A 15,834-nucleotide genomic window follows, 5' to 3' on the forward strand; every position below is an offset into this window, starting at 1 on the left:
TTAAAGATGAAATTGGTTTTCAGTTTTTATTTTACAATGGGCACCACCTGGTTCATAAAGTAGGAGTGCTCTGATGAGCTGAACAGGGGAAGCTGATTTTACTATAGAAAACGCTAAAGAAGCCGGAATAACAATCCATATGAAAGTGAGTCTCCTAGGCTGGGGCCATGGCTCAAAAATGGGAGAGCACTTGTGTAGCAAGCATGAGGCCCTGAGTTCAATCCCCAGTACTGAAAAAAAGAAAAAAAAAAAAAAAAGACTCTCCTTATAGGGGTAAAGTGAAGAGGACTTCATCTTGCTGTTTGGGAAAATTAGGCTCCTTCTGACTGGTTGCTGTGAATCTCCTGTTTTTGTCTCTGAGGATGTGACTCTTTGCACAAGTGGCCCTGTTCCACTTCGGTCTGGTTTTCTGGGCTCAGTGTCCAAGGATTGTCTAAAGCAGAGGTTTCCCATAGACTGTCGGTCACACCTGTCACTGCAGGAAAAGTTGAGGGGCAGAAGAAAGTGGCATTTGATGCCATAAAAGATGCCGTATCAAGTGACAGAGGTGACAACAGCAGAAGGAACAGTAGCTGCAAACGCCAATGTTTAACATTGATTGAGAGCTTTTAATATACCCGCAGCAAGCTGGGCACCTGTTCAGTTCTCCTTTCAGCCATTCCTCAGCTCTGGGAGGGAAGTGTTTCCCATTGTACCCTGGGGAAAAACAGGGTTATTGGGGTCAGAGAATTGCCACAAGGTCACATGATGGAGCTAGGTCTTCATGGCCTTTGCACACAAGACCACCTCCACCAGAATTCAGCCACAAACTTGATGTGCTCTCTGTCCATGTATCCCCAAGTGGTCCAATGGGTTCTCACTCTTGCCTCCTGGCTAAAGTTTCTTACGACGAACACCTGCCCCTTTCTCAAGGCTGCAGTGTGGAGAAAGAGCGCTTTTCTCCCCACAGTCAGGATCAGTAGGAGGATCTCAGAGTCGCAGCAACACCACCTGCATGATGGCCACACCTCAGCTGTTGGCCCCAAATGACCAGGCTAGAGCTGGTGTTTATCTTTCAGTTTTTCCGGAGAAGATTCTTTGAACAGAAAGCTTTCTTAACCATGTAGGCCTTGATACAGATTTATATTAAAAATGTAGTCCTATAAGTCAAAAAGACTTATACATAAACCTGTAGAATAAATAATTTTGTATAGTGGAAAGTCCTCCATTGAGCAGAAATCATCTGTTCCTTGAGTTACGTCTTGAAAGGTCAGATTCTTTATGTCTGTGTGGTGTACTTGCTCAGAAAGTATTTACTGAGCATCTGTTACTCCACACATCCAGGAACTTAACAGGTAGTAAGGTATTTCAGTGAACTTGACTGCAGACTGTCACTATGATGTATAGGCAGAGTTGAGCTCCCTGGCTGTGTCCTATGTCCTCCTGCGAGCCCCGTAGCTCCCCCCGGCCTTTGGCCTCTTCTCCTCACTGCTAGCCTAGGAGGCGTTCACCTGGAACATACAATATGTGCAGAAAAAGCTTTGGTAAAATAACATAGGACAAGGCAGAAGGAGAGCATGGAGGGGAAATAATAACCAAACATTAAAAGCTAAGAAGTTTATTTGTGCATGGTTCTGGAGACTGGGAAATTGAGGATTGAGGGGTGTGAGGGCTGCATCTGTTGAGAGCCATCTTGCTGTGTTAGAACATGGTGGCAAGTGTCACATGGCAAGAGCCATGGGTGGGTGGAGGAGAGAAATAATTTTAATAATAGTGGCTTGCAGGTGTGAATTACAGCGGTTGTCTCCTTATTGTCCAATACGATGATGACTGGGTCATCTGATTGCCAGTGACACTTTTTTATACTCAACCAGTGGCTTTTCCTATTCACTTCCCAGTATCCAGGAGCAAGACAAGAAGCTTCAAGCTCTGTGGAACGCTTGTGAGAAACTGCCCAAGGCCAATCATAACAACATCCGGTAAGTGGGTCGTGGAGACGCATGAATTGGGCTTATTTGAGCCCCAGATACCGTTTCTGGATAAAAGTCATGGAAACTAGAATGCATGGCATTTTGTGGTGTCCAAGGTACTGTTAGCATGTGCGGTCTCTCTGAAGTCTCAAACAACCAAGGCAAAGATGGTTATTACCATTGTGCAGATAAGGAAAGGAACTTAAGCTATATGACATTGGAGGTGACCTAACTAGACATTGGTTAATTAAGTCAAGTTCTTTGGTTTGCAAGGAGCAAAGAATAATGCAAACTGTCTTACAGTACTGGAAGTTTATGGTAAAGGTAACTGTTCTTGGACAACTGGAGAAGCTGACAATGCCAGGCTGGAGGAGGCTTTAGCCCTTGGAACAAGTCACCTTCTCCATGCTCCACCATTCATGAGACACAGCCATTTTGCACATGTCTATCTCTCACTTTTCTCACCTGGATTTTACTTCCTCCCTACCCCGGGGTTCTCCACCTCATGCTGTCTGCATCCTCCTCCTGCTGTTTTGTCAGCACCCCTCCTGGCCTCTCCCTGCTTCTGAAGATGCAGATTTCAGCTTCAGCTCCTGCTGCCATCTGCCTGCTTGTTTCTGTTCCCCTTTTAAAAACCCCAAGAGCTTCAGTATGGCAGTTCTTCAAGAAATTAAATCTACACGTTCCATATGATCCAGCATTTCCACTTCTGAGCTCATACCCAAAAGAACTTTGGGTTGAAAGCAGAGACTTGATATTTGCACACCCACATTCAAAGCAGCATGATTCACCATAGCACAAAGTGGAAGTAAACCCAAGTGTCCACAGACGGACAAATGGATAAACAAAACGTGGTGTGTAAGTACAGTGCTGCAGTGTAGGTGAACCTTGAGGTTTGATGATAAGGGAAAGAAAGTAGACAAGACACGGGCTTGTGGCCATACTTGTATGAAGGACCTGGAATAGTGAAGTTCATAGACAGAAAGAAAAATGGAGATGGCCAGGGTTGGGGGAGTGGAGAAGGCTGGGGTTTGATGAGTATAGTTCAGTTTGGGAAGATGAGAAAGGTCTGGAGATGGATGGTAGTGATGGCTGCCTGACTGTGAATATACTCAGTGCCCCTGAACTATACACTTAAAAATGGGTCAAAATGCTAAATATTGTATATATTTTGCTGTCATTTAAGAAAAAAGTCCCAAGAGCAAAAAAAATCAAATTGGTACAACTCACCACATGTTGGTGACCAGAACCTGAGGCCACTGGCCAGCTTAGGGATTGATTGCTGTCAGCTGTCCCATGTCCTGATCCAGTCCTGCGTGGCCTCTGGGAGGTTGAGACCTGGTAGGGAGAAGCTGTGGGTGGAGTGGGCATGGTGCCAGCATAGTGACTACTTGGTGGGACCCCAAATCTGGTCCTCTTTCTGCTGAACTAACAAGGTGAGTGAAAAACCTCCAAGGAAGTTAGTTCATTGTGACCCAAGCAAAATGTGGTCAGAAAAAAAAAAAAAAATGGTGTCAGGACCACCGAGAGTCCAGGAGAACATGTGCACCTCAGGGATTGTGTCAGGATTTGGACAGTTTTCAATGTTGTGTGCCCAAATTATTGTTGTGTGCTTAATTTGTGCATAGTTTCTTCATTGATCCTTTTTTAATAGACTTACTGAGGTATAATTCAGTACCATTGTGCCTTTTTAAAGTATGCCATTTAGAATGAACTATATATTCACAGAGCTATTCAACTGTTAGAATTATTTGATGTTAGAGCATTTTCATCACTCTAAAAAGAAACCCAGTTCCCATTAGCGGTCACTCTTTATCCCCGCCGCCCCCCACCCCAGTAACCCAGTCCCTGGCAACTACTAATCTGCTTTTTGTCTCTATAGACTTGCCTATTCTGGATGTTTTATATATAAATGAAATAGTATATAGCCTTTTGTGTTTGTCTCCTTTCACTTACCATAATTTTCCAAGGTTCATCCCTATATCATCAGCTTGTGCCAGTTTTTATCCATTTTCAAGGCTGCATAAAATTCCATATTTATTCATTCACCCCACCCTTTTCTTGGAGGCACCAAGGTTTGAACTCAGGACTTCGTGCTTGCTAGGCAGGCACTCTCACACCAGCAGATCATCCTGGCTGCTGCTTCTTCTTCCTCCTTCCTCCTTTCTTCTCCTCCTTCCTCCTTCCTTCTCCTCCTTCTCCTTCTCCTCCTTCTTTCTTCCTCCTTCCTTTTTTGGTGGTATTGGGGTTTGAACTCAGGTGCTCTTGCCTCTTGAGTCACTCCACTGCTCATTCACCCCTTGATGGGCACCTGGATGGAAATTATTATGAATAATCTGTGAACATGCATGTCCAAGTTTGTTTGTGAACACATTTCTCTCGAGTGTATCCATAGGAGTAGAACTGCTGGGCTGTGTGCTAAGTCTATGTTTAACATTTTTGTCACAGGGTCTTTCCAGAGAGCTGCTAGGCCACCACCCCTAGCATGTGATAACACCCAGACAGTTTGATTATCACCTCTGCACACAGGGAGGGTGGCAGATGGCAGGTTTTGGTCAACATTTATTGTCAGTAGGGAAGATGGAGAGTTTTCGGGCCAGTGTTTTTTGAAGTGGATGTTGACATCTAACTGAGTTGAGAGCTGAGTCTGTTTATGGGAAGGGAATACAGACTTCCCATTTCTTGACACCTCATGTGTCTTCCTTACACAGGGTGTAAGAGTCTTGTTGGTCACTCGTATGTACTTCATGAGAAGATTCCATGCAGTCCTGGGGAACCATGGCTGGTGATGAGTCCTAGTAAACCCAGCCCTTCTCATTTCCTTTCAGATACTTGATCAAATTTTTATCCAAGCTGTCAGAATATCAAGATGTAAACAAGATGACTCCCAGTAACATGGCCATTGTCTTAGGACCTAACCTCCTGTGGCCACAAGCGGAGGGGTGAGTACTGGGAGGAGAGGCCCTAGATCATTACTAGCCTCGGTAGTTTTCAAGTCCTACTCTGGTCACAGCTCAGTTGAGCAAGTACAGCATTCTGCATATCTCTCTCTGAGCTGGTCGTCTCAGAGCTGCAGCTCTAAAGTAAGGGTCCTCTCTGAACTAATGAATTTCAGCATTGGTATGAATGGGAAGTCCACAGGGGCACCGATAGATAGCACAAGCAAGGCAGGCTTCTTCAGGGCTCCCGGACTCTGTCATAAGAGGGAATCTTCCAGCATCCAGATTCAGAGTTAGAAAGAGGTGAGGTAAGACCCTCACCCATGTTGAAATGGGTGTGGCTTGTTCACCTTGGGGTGGTGGCATTCAGAAAGGTGTCCTTCCTAAGAGAAATCTAGCTCACAACTTAGGTCTGCAGGGTTCCACTCCAGGGCCCCTTCCCAGGCTCAGTGGCCAGAGAACTATGGCTCTCTCACCCTGCCAGGTCTGATAACCCACCTGCCCTCTGCTCTGTGCTGCAGGAACATCACAGAGATGATGACCACGGTTTCACTGCAGATCGTGGGGATCATCGAGCCCATCATCCAGCATGCGGACTGGTTCTTCCCTGGGGGTAAGTGGTGACATCAGATGGCCTTGGGAGAGGAATCTGGGTGTGGAAGGTAGAGAACAAGTGTGGGGGTGGAGTGTGGGGGAGGTGAATGTAGTCCAGGCATTGGAGGATGGAGTCTGGACGTGGGGACAGTCTTGGCATGTGTACAGAGTCCAAGTGTGGGAGGTGGAGGTGGGAGCAGGAAGAGCCCTGTCAGTTTGGCATCTTTGAGATCAAGTATTGCTGCCCCAGGCATGTGTTGGTTTGTTTTTATGCTCACATGCATACACCGTAGATGCACCCAGATATTGGAGTAAAGTCATGGCAGCTTCCCATGCTCTCTTCCTGCCCTAGGGAAGTTGTAGTCTGAAGGTGTCCACTGCCTTTGCTAACCAGGAGCATATAGTCTACTAGTCTAACATCTATTCCATCTTTCTTCATGTCCACAAACCATGGGACGCTGGCGCAGGAGGAGAGGGAGGTCTTTCCTTGGCCTCACAGCCGTCACTTTATAGCTGCCAGGGAGCTGAGCCTGAGGTGGGTGGGGGCTTCAGGGCTCACAGGTCACTTGGGTGCTGTTCTTCTGCTGCCCCAATGGTGTTCTTTGAGTTGCTCCTCAGATGTAAAGATGGGACTCAAAGGTAATGAGAGACTTTTTGGTGGCAGGTTCAAAACTAGGCTCTTAAGGCAGCTTTCTACCAGGGATATTCAGAGATGTTCTGAGCCATGGAAGGGCCTTTGCATGAATATATTCTTCAGTGGTGACAGCTTTAAAGAGATGGCAGGTACATTAAATGCAGTGTTTGCTTAAAAAATAAAAAGGAGAAGGAGAAGAAGTTGGTTGTGTACATTATGTGTCGTAAATGCTGAGGGTGGGTTTCCAGTTATGCAACGACAGCCACTAGCTCGTGGGAGGACAGAATGCTAACAGATCTCTCATCATCAGAGGTGGTCCGTGAGTGATGATCTGACATTAAAGAAATGCGGTTACCTTTCTTGCACCGCATGCATTTTGACTGGAGGCTCTGCAGGACAGACCTCCTGAGGGTCCTGTTAATAACACAAAGCCAGATGGGGGTGGGAAGTCCAAGTGAAATGGTAAAGGAGATGGATTTGAAGGCAGTGATTCCAAGGATTCTGTGGGTGAAGTGATTCGGTGTCATTGCAGACAGACAGACCGAACTGTCTTTCCTAGGAAAGGGTTTGAGAATCTGAGAGCCAGCAAACACCTCAGTGAAATCTCTTACGATCACTGTATGACAATATTATCTTCACAGATTTTAATATTAACTGATTCCATTGGCTAGTACTTCTAAAATAATGTTCAATAACAGTGGTCATAGTGGGCATAGATGTGTTTCCCTGATTTGTCTAGAACTGTTCAGGAATTCCACTCTTATGTCATAAGGTTTGAGAAAGATAATTTTGACTTTTTCAGAAAGTTCCTATCTGTTCCTGATTTTTTGTTGTTGTTGTTGTTGCTGTCTTGTTGTTGTTGTTTGTAGTACTGGGGTTTGAACTCAAAACCTCAGACTTACAAAGCAAGTGTTCTACCACTTGAGTTTTTTCCCCAGTCTTTTTGCTTTTAATTTTGTCTTTTCAGATAGAATCTCACTAACTTTGCCTGAGCACCCTTGGACTACAATCCTCCTATCTCCCTCTGCAGAATAGCTGGGATTATAGGAGTCACCACTTGGCCTGGCTCTGTTCCTGATGCTATCTTATTTTCCTTCTCTTTTTCTTTTTTGTTTTGTCCATACTGGGGGTTGAACTCAGGACCTCACACTTTCTAGGCAGAGGCTCTACCCCATTCCACCTGCTCTACCTTATTTTTCTTTAATCACAAATGGATGTTGCTATATTGAACACCAGTTTAGGTGATCACCTGTGTTCTCTTCTTTGGACTGTTAATGTGGCAACCTGTATTAATAAGCTGAATTAATATCAACAGGTTAGCTGATATAGAACCATGGGGTGAATTTTTCTATGGGTGAATATGGTAGAGAGTCCCTCTTTTGTTCAGGAAGTGACATACCAAGAGATCATGTGTACTGATTGTTTCTTCTCTGCAGAGATAGAGTTCAACATTACAGGCAACTATGGGAGTCCAGTCCACGTGAACCATAATGCCAACTACAGCTCAATGCCCTCCCCAGACATGGACCCCGCTGACCGGCGCCAGCCTGAGCAGGCCCGTCGGCCTCTCAGCGTCGCCACGGATAACATGATGCTGGAGTTTTACAAAAAGGATGGGTACGAACTAGTGTCCCTTCTTCAGTATTGGGGATTGGGAAAGTTTGGGATTGAGAGTGAGATGTAAGAAAACTGGGATTGACAGGAAGGCTGACTCACTGTCAGCATTTAGGGGATTTGTAGCAATGACGCCGTGACCTCGTTCTTGATGGTGTCCTCTGTGCTGTTTGGGACCAGTCTCTTTGGCTTGTTTCCCTTTGGGCCAGAAGGAAGTACACCCTTCTCAGCTGACATGATTGTGATCGCTATTGACTAGTTCTCATCAAAAGAAATCAAAGTGGGTCAATGAGGGGAACTGAAAAAATAGATAAACACTTTATTTGAACTCAAAATGGGTGAATGTGGAACTGAGGATGTAGTTCAGTTGTAGGGCATGTGCTTAGCCTGCACAAGGCCCGGGTTCAATCCCAGAAAAAAAAAAAGCCCTCCAAACCCAAAATCTGTACATGTGTGTCAATTCCTGACCCAGTAGTGGCTTTACTTTGATTGATCCATTCGTTAGCATTCTTCAGAAGCATTCTGGCATAGACAAAACCTTTGATGTATAGTTTAACATTCCCAGTTTCAGTCTCTATAAGGTAAAGAGAAACCTCAGCCTTGTCCAAGTGTAAATTCTTCTAGGTTTTAAAGGTTTTTTTTCCTTTTATATTTGCCCCATCCCTACATTGGTGCATTTGTTAGGAGACTAAAATGTATCTAACTTAGTGCGTGAGTGTGCATAGAAGGACCCTCTCTGCATGCATTCGATCAGTGTATCTGATATTTAATTACATAATAGGGTTCTTAAACCAAGGAAAAGCGGCATAAGCAGATTTCACAGACCACTGTGATGACTTGTGAGCACAGCTCTGCTGTGGACTGTGAGAGTCCCGCACAGTAACAGCATCACTTGTGCATCTGCAGAGGGAATGGATTGCCTGGGTTGGTCAAGCAAGTCAGCTAAGTAAACTTTGGTTAGGAATTAAAAATCACTAGCATAAAATAAAATTTCACAACTGCTTCTTCTGGATAGATGGAAGCTTGAAGCCCCAAGTGGGAGTGTCTGAAACTCAGGTATTGGGAAGTAAAGCAGGTGCTTTTCCCTTTCCTGAGGGACAACCAGATAACATGAAAGGTCTGCTTGAAAGGCATATGTGCTGAAGGGCTTAGGAGAGGAGGAGGAGACACTCAGAAGTGTGGGGTGGGGGAGGGGAGTCTTACCTTCTGTCCTCCACTTTCTGAATGGGAGTTGGCCTCAGAGGCTAGAGTTGTCATTCTGCTTAGTAAGTCAGTTCCTTTGTACTGTCTGAGCTGAGGGGACACCCTGGAGGGTAAATATCAGAGCAGGCTTGGTTATACACTTGAGATCAAGTGGAGAATTTTCCATTCGTGGCATCATGTTGGTGCTCAAAAAGTTTTAGATTTTGGAGCATTTAAGATTTTGGGTTTCCAGATTAAGGATGTTCTTACTGATCTTAGTAAAGGCTGAGGATCTTGTGGACATTGTTCATTCAGTCGTCCCAACAACCCTAAGGGAAAGAGAGAGATTATCACTTCCATTTACAGGGATGATCAGAGGTAAGTTATCTGTATCATATAATTAATAATTGAGAAGTCTGGGATTAAAACAAAACACTCTGCTTTCAAAGCCCACTGTGCTGTGGTGAGCAGAAGAAGGTTTGGGGTTACTGTGTCACACATAAACCAGCTCCCTCCAACAAAATGCATTCTCATCTTCTCAGTCTCTAATTTATTATTCCCCATAAAATATGATTTCCTTAGCTAGGCAGACCTCTTCTTAGACACACTTGGTTTTTCTGTCTGTATTAGTTCATTTTCTGTTGCTGTAACAAAAGTCCCAAGGCTAGGAAATACATAAAGAAAAGGGATTTATTTGCTTAAGTTAGGGAGTTTCAAAGACATGGTGCCAGTATCAGCTTGGCTCTAGTAAAGGCCCGCTGGGCTGTGTCACATGGAAGATGGCATCACAGTGGGAGTGCTTGTGAGAGCAAGAGATCACATGGCAAGACAAGAAGTCATAGAGAGGTGCCAGATCAGGCTTGTTCTTTTGTAACAACTCCCCTGTGAGAACCAGGGTCCCACATGAACTGCCTTAATTCCTTCTAAAAGCAGCACCCCCACTGACCCAACCCTCTTCCACTCAGCCCCTTCTCTTAAAGGTTCCACCATTTGTCTACATATCCATGTTGAGGATCAAGCTTCCAACGTAGCTGAGGGGACTTAATCAAACTATATCCAGACCATAGCAACGGCTCTCACACACCCTGCGGCCATCCTATCACCACCCAGCTTCTGCTCAATGGTGTAAGAGTGTGCTGAATGAATTACAGCATCCAACATTGGTAAATTACCCTCATGAAAGTGCTTGAAGCAGAGGGGAGGTATTTGCCTCGGTCCATAGATGAGAAAAGAGCAATATTGAGTCAACAAATTGTTCAACTGGGAGTAGGCGCTTGGGTCATTTCAGAACCCATCCTTTGTTTGGTCTCAGGAAAAATGAAAAGTGTGGGTTTTGATGAATCTCACACAAACAGAGAGTGCAAGTGGGGAGGGAAGGGTTACATGGGGCAGAGCACTTCAGTGGGGGTTCTTGAAGACTTGCTACCTGGCCTAGCCATAGGAATTCCAGTGATGGAGGGTGACAACTCTCGATTCCCCATCCCTTGTCTCATCATAAAAGAGGACACTGGGAGATGGGCATTTTAGGCTTGACTCCCCCAATTCTGCAGGTGCCTCACCCCCTGCTACCTTTCTGCCTCCTCACAAGAGGCCCAGTGGAGTCAGAAGAGCTCCACCCATGGGGATCCTCTGGACTCGGTATTGTGCCTCCTTTGTAATGATTTCCCAGCACTTTGTTTCTTAGAGGTTCCTCCTAGCCACTGGTGTCTTGCTTTGTCTTGATTCACCTGTGAAAGATCTGGAAACAGTCCCTCTCTGTTTTCACAAGCAGAAGTAATTGGATATTCATAATGATGACATGACCGTGAAATAGCATCTGCTAGAGTCCGGTTTTGATTAATTCCACTTCCATTTTGCTTGCCTCTTAAGAAAGACAAGCAGCTCCTTGAGTCTGGTTTCTGTTGCTGCTTTATGAGACACAACAGTGGACAGAGACTTGCAAGCCACTGATGTAACCTGGTTGGGTTCCCCCATCTGTGAATGGCTTCCCTTCTTGGCAATATACAGAGTAACTTTATGATTTCTGTCCTTGGGTTGAATTTTATTTAGACATTTGAACATTTGAAGATAACAGTTTACTTCTTTGAAGATAAATAGACTTTTAGGTCCCCAAGAGCATAGCTGCTGCCTTTGTGATTGACTCATCCAGTAAAGATCTATATAAATTTAAAAATGTCTGTGGTCATTGGATGTGTGTTCCCTTTGAACCTGTGATGGTGCCTCTGAGTGGTTAGTCTGCACAGCAGAAGTATACACACAGCTCTTCTTTCTCATTTGCCAGTGATATTTAGTAGGACTCACTCAGGACCTACCCCCCGCCTGAGCTGGCTCCTTCCCGGGGTAAGGAGGATCACCAGGAAGCTTGGGGTCATACATTACTGATGCCAGAAGATACCCTTAGAAAGCACAGGATTCCGTCTCTCACCTCTCCAAGCAGAAGGGAATGGGACAAGGGAGGGAAGGGGTTAGATTTACACCCCTCGGGGCTCATTTTGCTGATCACCACAGGAGACATCTCCATGGCTGCCATGCTCATCACCTTTGCAATCAAGAGGTACCAGTTCCCCCCACCCAAGTGGAATAGTAAGCTTTCTTACTCCCCTTATCCTGATCTATTCCGAAGCCCAAAGAGCCCACTTTAAATTCCAGGGGACACACACTGGACTCTGTTCCAGAGTTTTAAGTGACCTCCATTGGTTTTCTGGACATCCTATATAAGGTGCTTGTTTATTAGTGGAGGGTTCTCCCACCCAAGATGACTTGAAAGCTGGAAAGAGATAGCCTTCCCCACTCCCTCGCCTACAACCAATCTCTATACTTGAAATTTTTTTTCATTTTTAAAAAAAAAATTTCTTCTTAAAAATCTTGCTACAAAATGAATATGACTATTTTCAATGGGCAGGACATCATGGTGTAACAGCTTTGTGTTTCTGACCAGTGTGGGTGACCATTGGTAGAAAGAAGAGAGAATAAGCATGTGATAGCTTCCTACCTCCACCCTGCTGTGCATACAGGTACTAGAGAGATGCTGGCCCGCAGTGTGGGTTTTCCCTGCATAAGTGTTTGTCTCCCTTCATTCTAGAAATAGGAGTCCTTACATTCGTCATTGAAGCCAATGACCAGCTACCTCCTAGATCAGAGGACTGGGAGCTAACCACCTTCTAAGTCCGTGTAACTTAGAAGTGACAGATGCCTACTTTTACCCATTTCTCTGTTCTGTGTGGCTCCCTCTCTACTCCACAGCATTATCAACTCAGCGGCTGCTTTCTGTTTATTTGCATGATTTCCACCTGTACAAATGCAAGAGTCACTTGATGACCAAATGGACTGTAATAATTTTAATGGCACAATAAAAACCCCATCTAGGACCCTGACCTTGGAAAGAGACCCCTTGCAGAAAGACAACCTTTGTGTCCAAAGGAAGGTGTAGATTTGTTGACACTAATATCTGTATGTTTCTGTCCCTGCAGCCTTAGGAAAATCCAAAGGTACAGTATTCTGGTAGCTCCAAGGCCACGTTCAATCTCTTAAACTAAGCGAGCTATGTCGAGTGAGCTCTGTGAGAGGGTGAATGTGCCATGTTTGGTTGCTTGGCCGACTTCTTTGAAGCTGTGTGCCCATCATTCAAATGGAGGGACCAGAGGCATGAGCAGCTCCTTCCCTGCTATATAGATAAGCAGGTGTGGTCCACAGAGGTCCTGAGTTGGCCAGGGTCCCTGGCAGTGGTGGAGCTGGGGCTAGACCCCAAGTTTCAAAAAAGGATATACATGTAGATGTCTGCTGCTGGTTGGTCAGTGTTCTGGTTTGATGCTGTCTCTATCCCTGCCCCACCCACCTCCCTCTCACACAGTGGAGGAGTGTGTGTCCCCTGGCCTCCAGTGAGGCCACACTCAGCTTTTAAGAACAGCCTGGATTCCACACCCAGGATGCTTGTTGGGCCATTACCCTAAGACCAGTTGGCTTTGCCAGAGGTAGAAAGCACAGCTTGTGGACTTACAAGCTGGTGACCTGCCCTGCTGTAGCCTTGACCGTGGAAGGGCTGCTCTGCCGGGCCTGGGCTGCAGGGCTGCATCTTTGCACCCCCAGTAGCCTGGGTGCTGGAGCATCACTGCCCATTCCCTGCACATCGCTTCCTGACCCAGGAGGGTGCTACAGCTGCTGCTCTTCTAACACGGACCTGCTTGAATGTCTCCGCTTCATGGGGGAGGGAGCCTATCACCTGTCACATGTGGGTAAGCAGGTGTCTTTGTGTCCCTCGCCAGCATGGGTGTGAGGGTCATGGACACATCTTGGGTGGCTCGAAGAGGCTCCTCGGCTGGCCGGAAAGCATCCTGCGCCCCACCCTCCATGCAGCCTCCCGCCCCACCTGCTGAGCTGGCCGCGCCCCTTCCATCACCCCTGCTGGAGCAGACCCCAGACAGCCCTGTGGTTCCAGCACTCTCTCCATCAGGCATGGGCCTGCAGCCCACCATTGAGCGCCCCAGGTAAGCACTGGCCACTACCTTCAGGGGTGGGCTGGTGTGTGTGCCGGGGTGGCCAAACTTGCTGCTCCCACTCCAGCCTGCTTGGATTTGGTCACCCTCACCCCTCTTTCTAAGCATTTATGTTTGGTTTTCTGCATCATGCTGGTGACAAATCAGCCATCACAGTGCCCTTGTTTACCATGTAAAAGGCAGGCTTTCCAAAGCACCACATCCCCAAGCAGACATAGAAGGTGGCAGCTTGCAAAAGCAGTGCAGGAACTCTTGTGTTTTATAATTTCCCTGTTTTGAAATTTAGAATGTCACCATTTCTCCCCTCCTCTCATGTGCTTTTAGATTTGTAGTTTTTGCTGCTAAAATGAATGTAACTCAGGAAAGGAATGGGGGTGACAGTCACGTTGGGCTTGGGGACATTTGTAGCATTGCTGCATGGTTGTATTGCTGTTCTTTCAGGGAAGGAAAAAACAGACACTTTTTTTGTTCATTCCATGGAGTTCAGTGAACATTAGCAGAACTTCATCTATCAAAAATAATAAGATACACTTACTGAAGGAGTTCATGGTCCAGTGAGCAACAGGCACTGACAAATAATCACAGTCCTGGGTTATGCCACCCAGGAGCTGAGGGCAAGGACTGGAACCTGGTGAGGTATGTCAGAGGAGGGGCACTTGGAGGTGATAATTGTGTCATGAAGCAGCTTTGTTTCTATCTGTTCTCAAACAGCAATTCAGAGAACTAGAAAAGCTCCTTAAAATTGGATGCTGCAATGCCTTCTGTCAGGAAACACAGTAAGCGACCATGGCCGCTGGGGAAATTTTTGGAGACTTTGAAAAGCTGATCTTTTAACTCAGTCTTTCCCAAACACAACACATACACACACATTCATTCTCTCTCTCTCTCTCTCTTTCTCTCTCTCTCTCTGTCTCTCTCTCTCTGAAGGGATTGAAACCCATTTTTTTTTCTTTATTGAATAGAAGGTATTTTCACTGTGAAATAGGACAGTGACAAAAGGAAAAGGGACAGTTGTAGAGTGGGAAGGGGGACCTGACACCTGGTGTGCTAGGGTTGTTGCTATTGGCTCCAACTCTGAGAGGATGCCCAGTCCAGGCTGGGTATTTGCTGGGCTTCAGGTCTCCTTGAAAAATGCAGACGGGGCAGAGGGAATTTGGTGGAGAACCAGAGGCTGAGAGCAGTAGGCCAGACAGGCTGATAAGGAGGGGAAGGACATGTGGAGAGGAGATTGGCTGAGATGGTGCCTTCATAAGACACTCACTGGATTCTTCTAATTTCCTATTTTATAAAGGAGACTCAGTGCCATAGAGTGCTTGGCATATAAATGATATTTCTTAAAAAAAAAAAAAAAAGACCCTTCTGAATGGATTCTGCCAGGCTCTGAAGGCCTCCAGGAACGTTATGGATAGGTGGCCTTGAGGAGCAAATGGGCAGGGAATGTCACCCACTGGCGCACATTATTGAAATGGTTGCTCTGCACTCCTGCTTTTCCTGGGCACTCAGTTCTGTAGTTTTTCTTTTGTGCTATACCTCTTTTTCTCTCCCTACGTGGATTCCTCCCAGTACAAATGGGTATCCCATTGTTTCATTCTGTTTTCTGCACATTTGCAGCACAAATAGGTTGCTCCAACTGCTGGATTTCTGCCATGGCCACCCTCCCCTGAGGATGACAGGCCTTCCCTTCCCTTCCCAGTCCCAAGTCCTGCCTTATTCTTCCTCCTTCCCAGCCAGACCCAATCTTCATATCCTGCTCCTATGCCCAGCATTAACACTGGCTTCAAACTATGCTTCCTGCTCTTGACCCAGCTCAGTGAATCATTATCCCCAGAACTAACCTATCTTCAGCTGTGCCTTAACCATGCCGCCTTCATCTAGTGTCCCCATAATCGTCCTCTACCCACCTCTCTCACTGGGTCAGCTGTACCTGTGCTGGAGAGAGAGCCAGGCTAAGTAGGTAAATACTCATTTCTGTGCTGGGGGAAGGATATAAGGTGGGAGAGGACAAAGAGAAGAGCTGCTTCCCATAGATAGACATCATGTTCGGCCAAAGGAACCAAAAAGAGTCTGGGACCCCACAGGAAGCAACCTTTTGGTTTTCCTCTTTGTTGTTTTCTCTAGATCATCGTTTTAACTTCTTCTGTATGGTGACAGAGGTGGGTGGAAGGGGAGATAGTTGGTGGGCATTAGTGCCCAGGTGCCTTGTGACCTCGAGCCTGAGGAATGGCACATGGTTTTCTGGGTTTACTTTTCATTAACATAATGGAGAAAGGAAAATTTTCTTTTCTGGTTCCTTTGGATAAAATCACTTTTTTCCTTTGAGAATTCCCTAGGTGCAATGGAAAACTCATCCTGCAAGGGAGAGGAAGTACTACCACATTGACTGTGGTCTTCCCTTCCTTCCTTCCCATGGGAAAATGCCTGCTATCTGA

The 15,834-nt window shown here is 46.0% G+C and overlaps 1 protein-coding gene across 6 annotated transcripts in view; it reads left to right on the plus strand.

Annotated features, from left to right (window-relative positions):
* Arhgap44 (Rho GTPase activating protein 44) overlaps positions 1–15,834 on the plus strand; it is a 155,652-nt gene that overhangs the window by 128,815 nt on the left and 11,003 nt on the right. For 5 of the 6 annotated variants that reach the window (XM_074046866.1, XM_074046861.1, XM_074046863.1 and 2 more), the window contains exons 13-18: positions 1,878–1,958; positions 4,778–4,891; positions 5,410–5,501; positions 7,553–7,733; positions 12,383–12,400; positions 13,175–13,396. In XM_074046866.1, the coding sequence (XP_073902967.1) occupies positions 1,878–1,958; positions 4,778–4,891; positions 5,410–5,501; positions 7,553–7,733; positions 12,383–12,400; positions 13,175–13,396 (708 nt within the window). The remainder of the gene's footprint in view (positions 1–1,877; positions 1,959–4,777; positions 4,892–5,409; positions 5,502–7,552; positions 7,734–12,382; positions 12,401–13,174; positions 13,397–15,834) is intronic. The other variant, XM_074046862.1, reaches the window with a different exon arrangement.

This window comes from Castor canadensis, chromosome 11 (genome assembly GCF_047511655.1).
Source record: "Castor canadensis chromosome 11, mCasCan1.hap1v2, whole genome shotgun sequence".
Taxonomy (NCBI): Eukaryota; Metazoa; Chordata; class Mammalia; order Rodentia; family Castoridae; genus Castor; species Castor canadensis.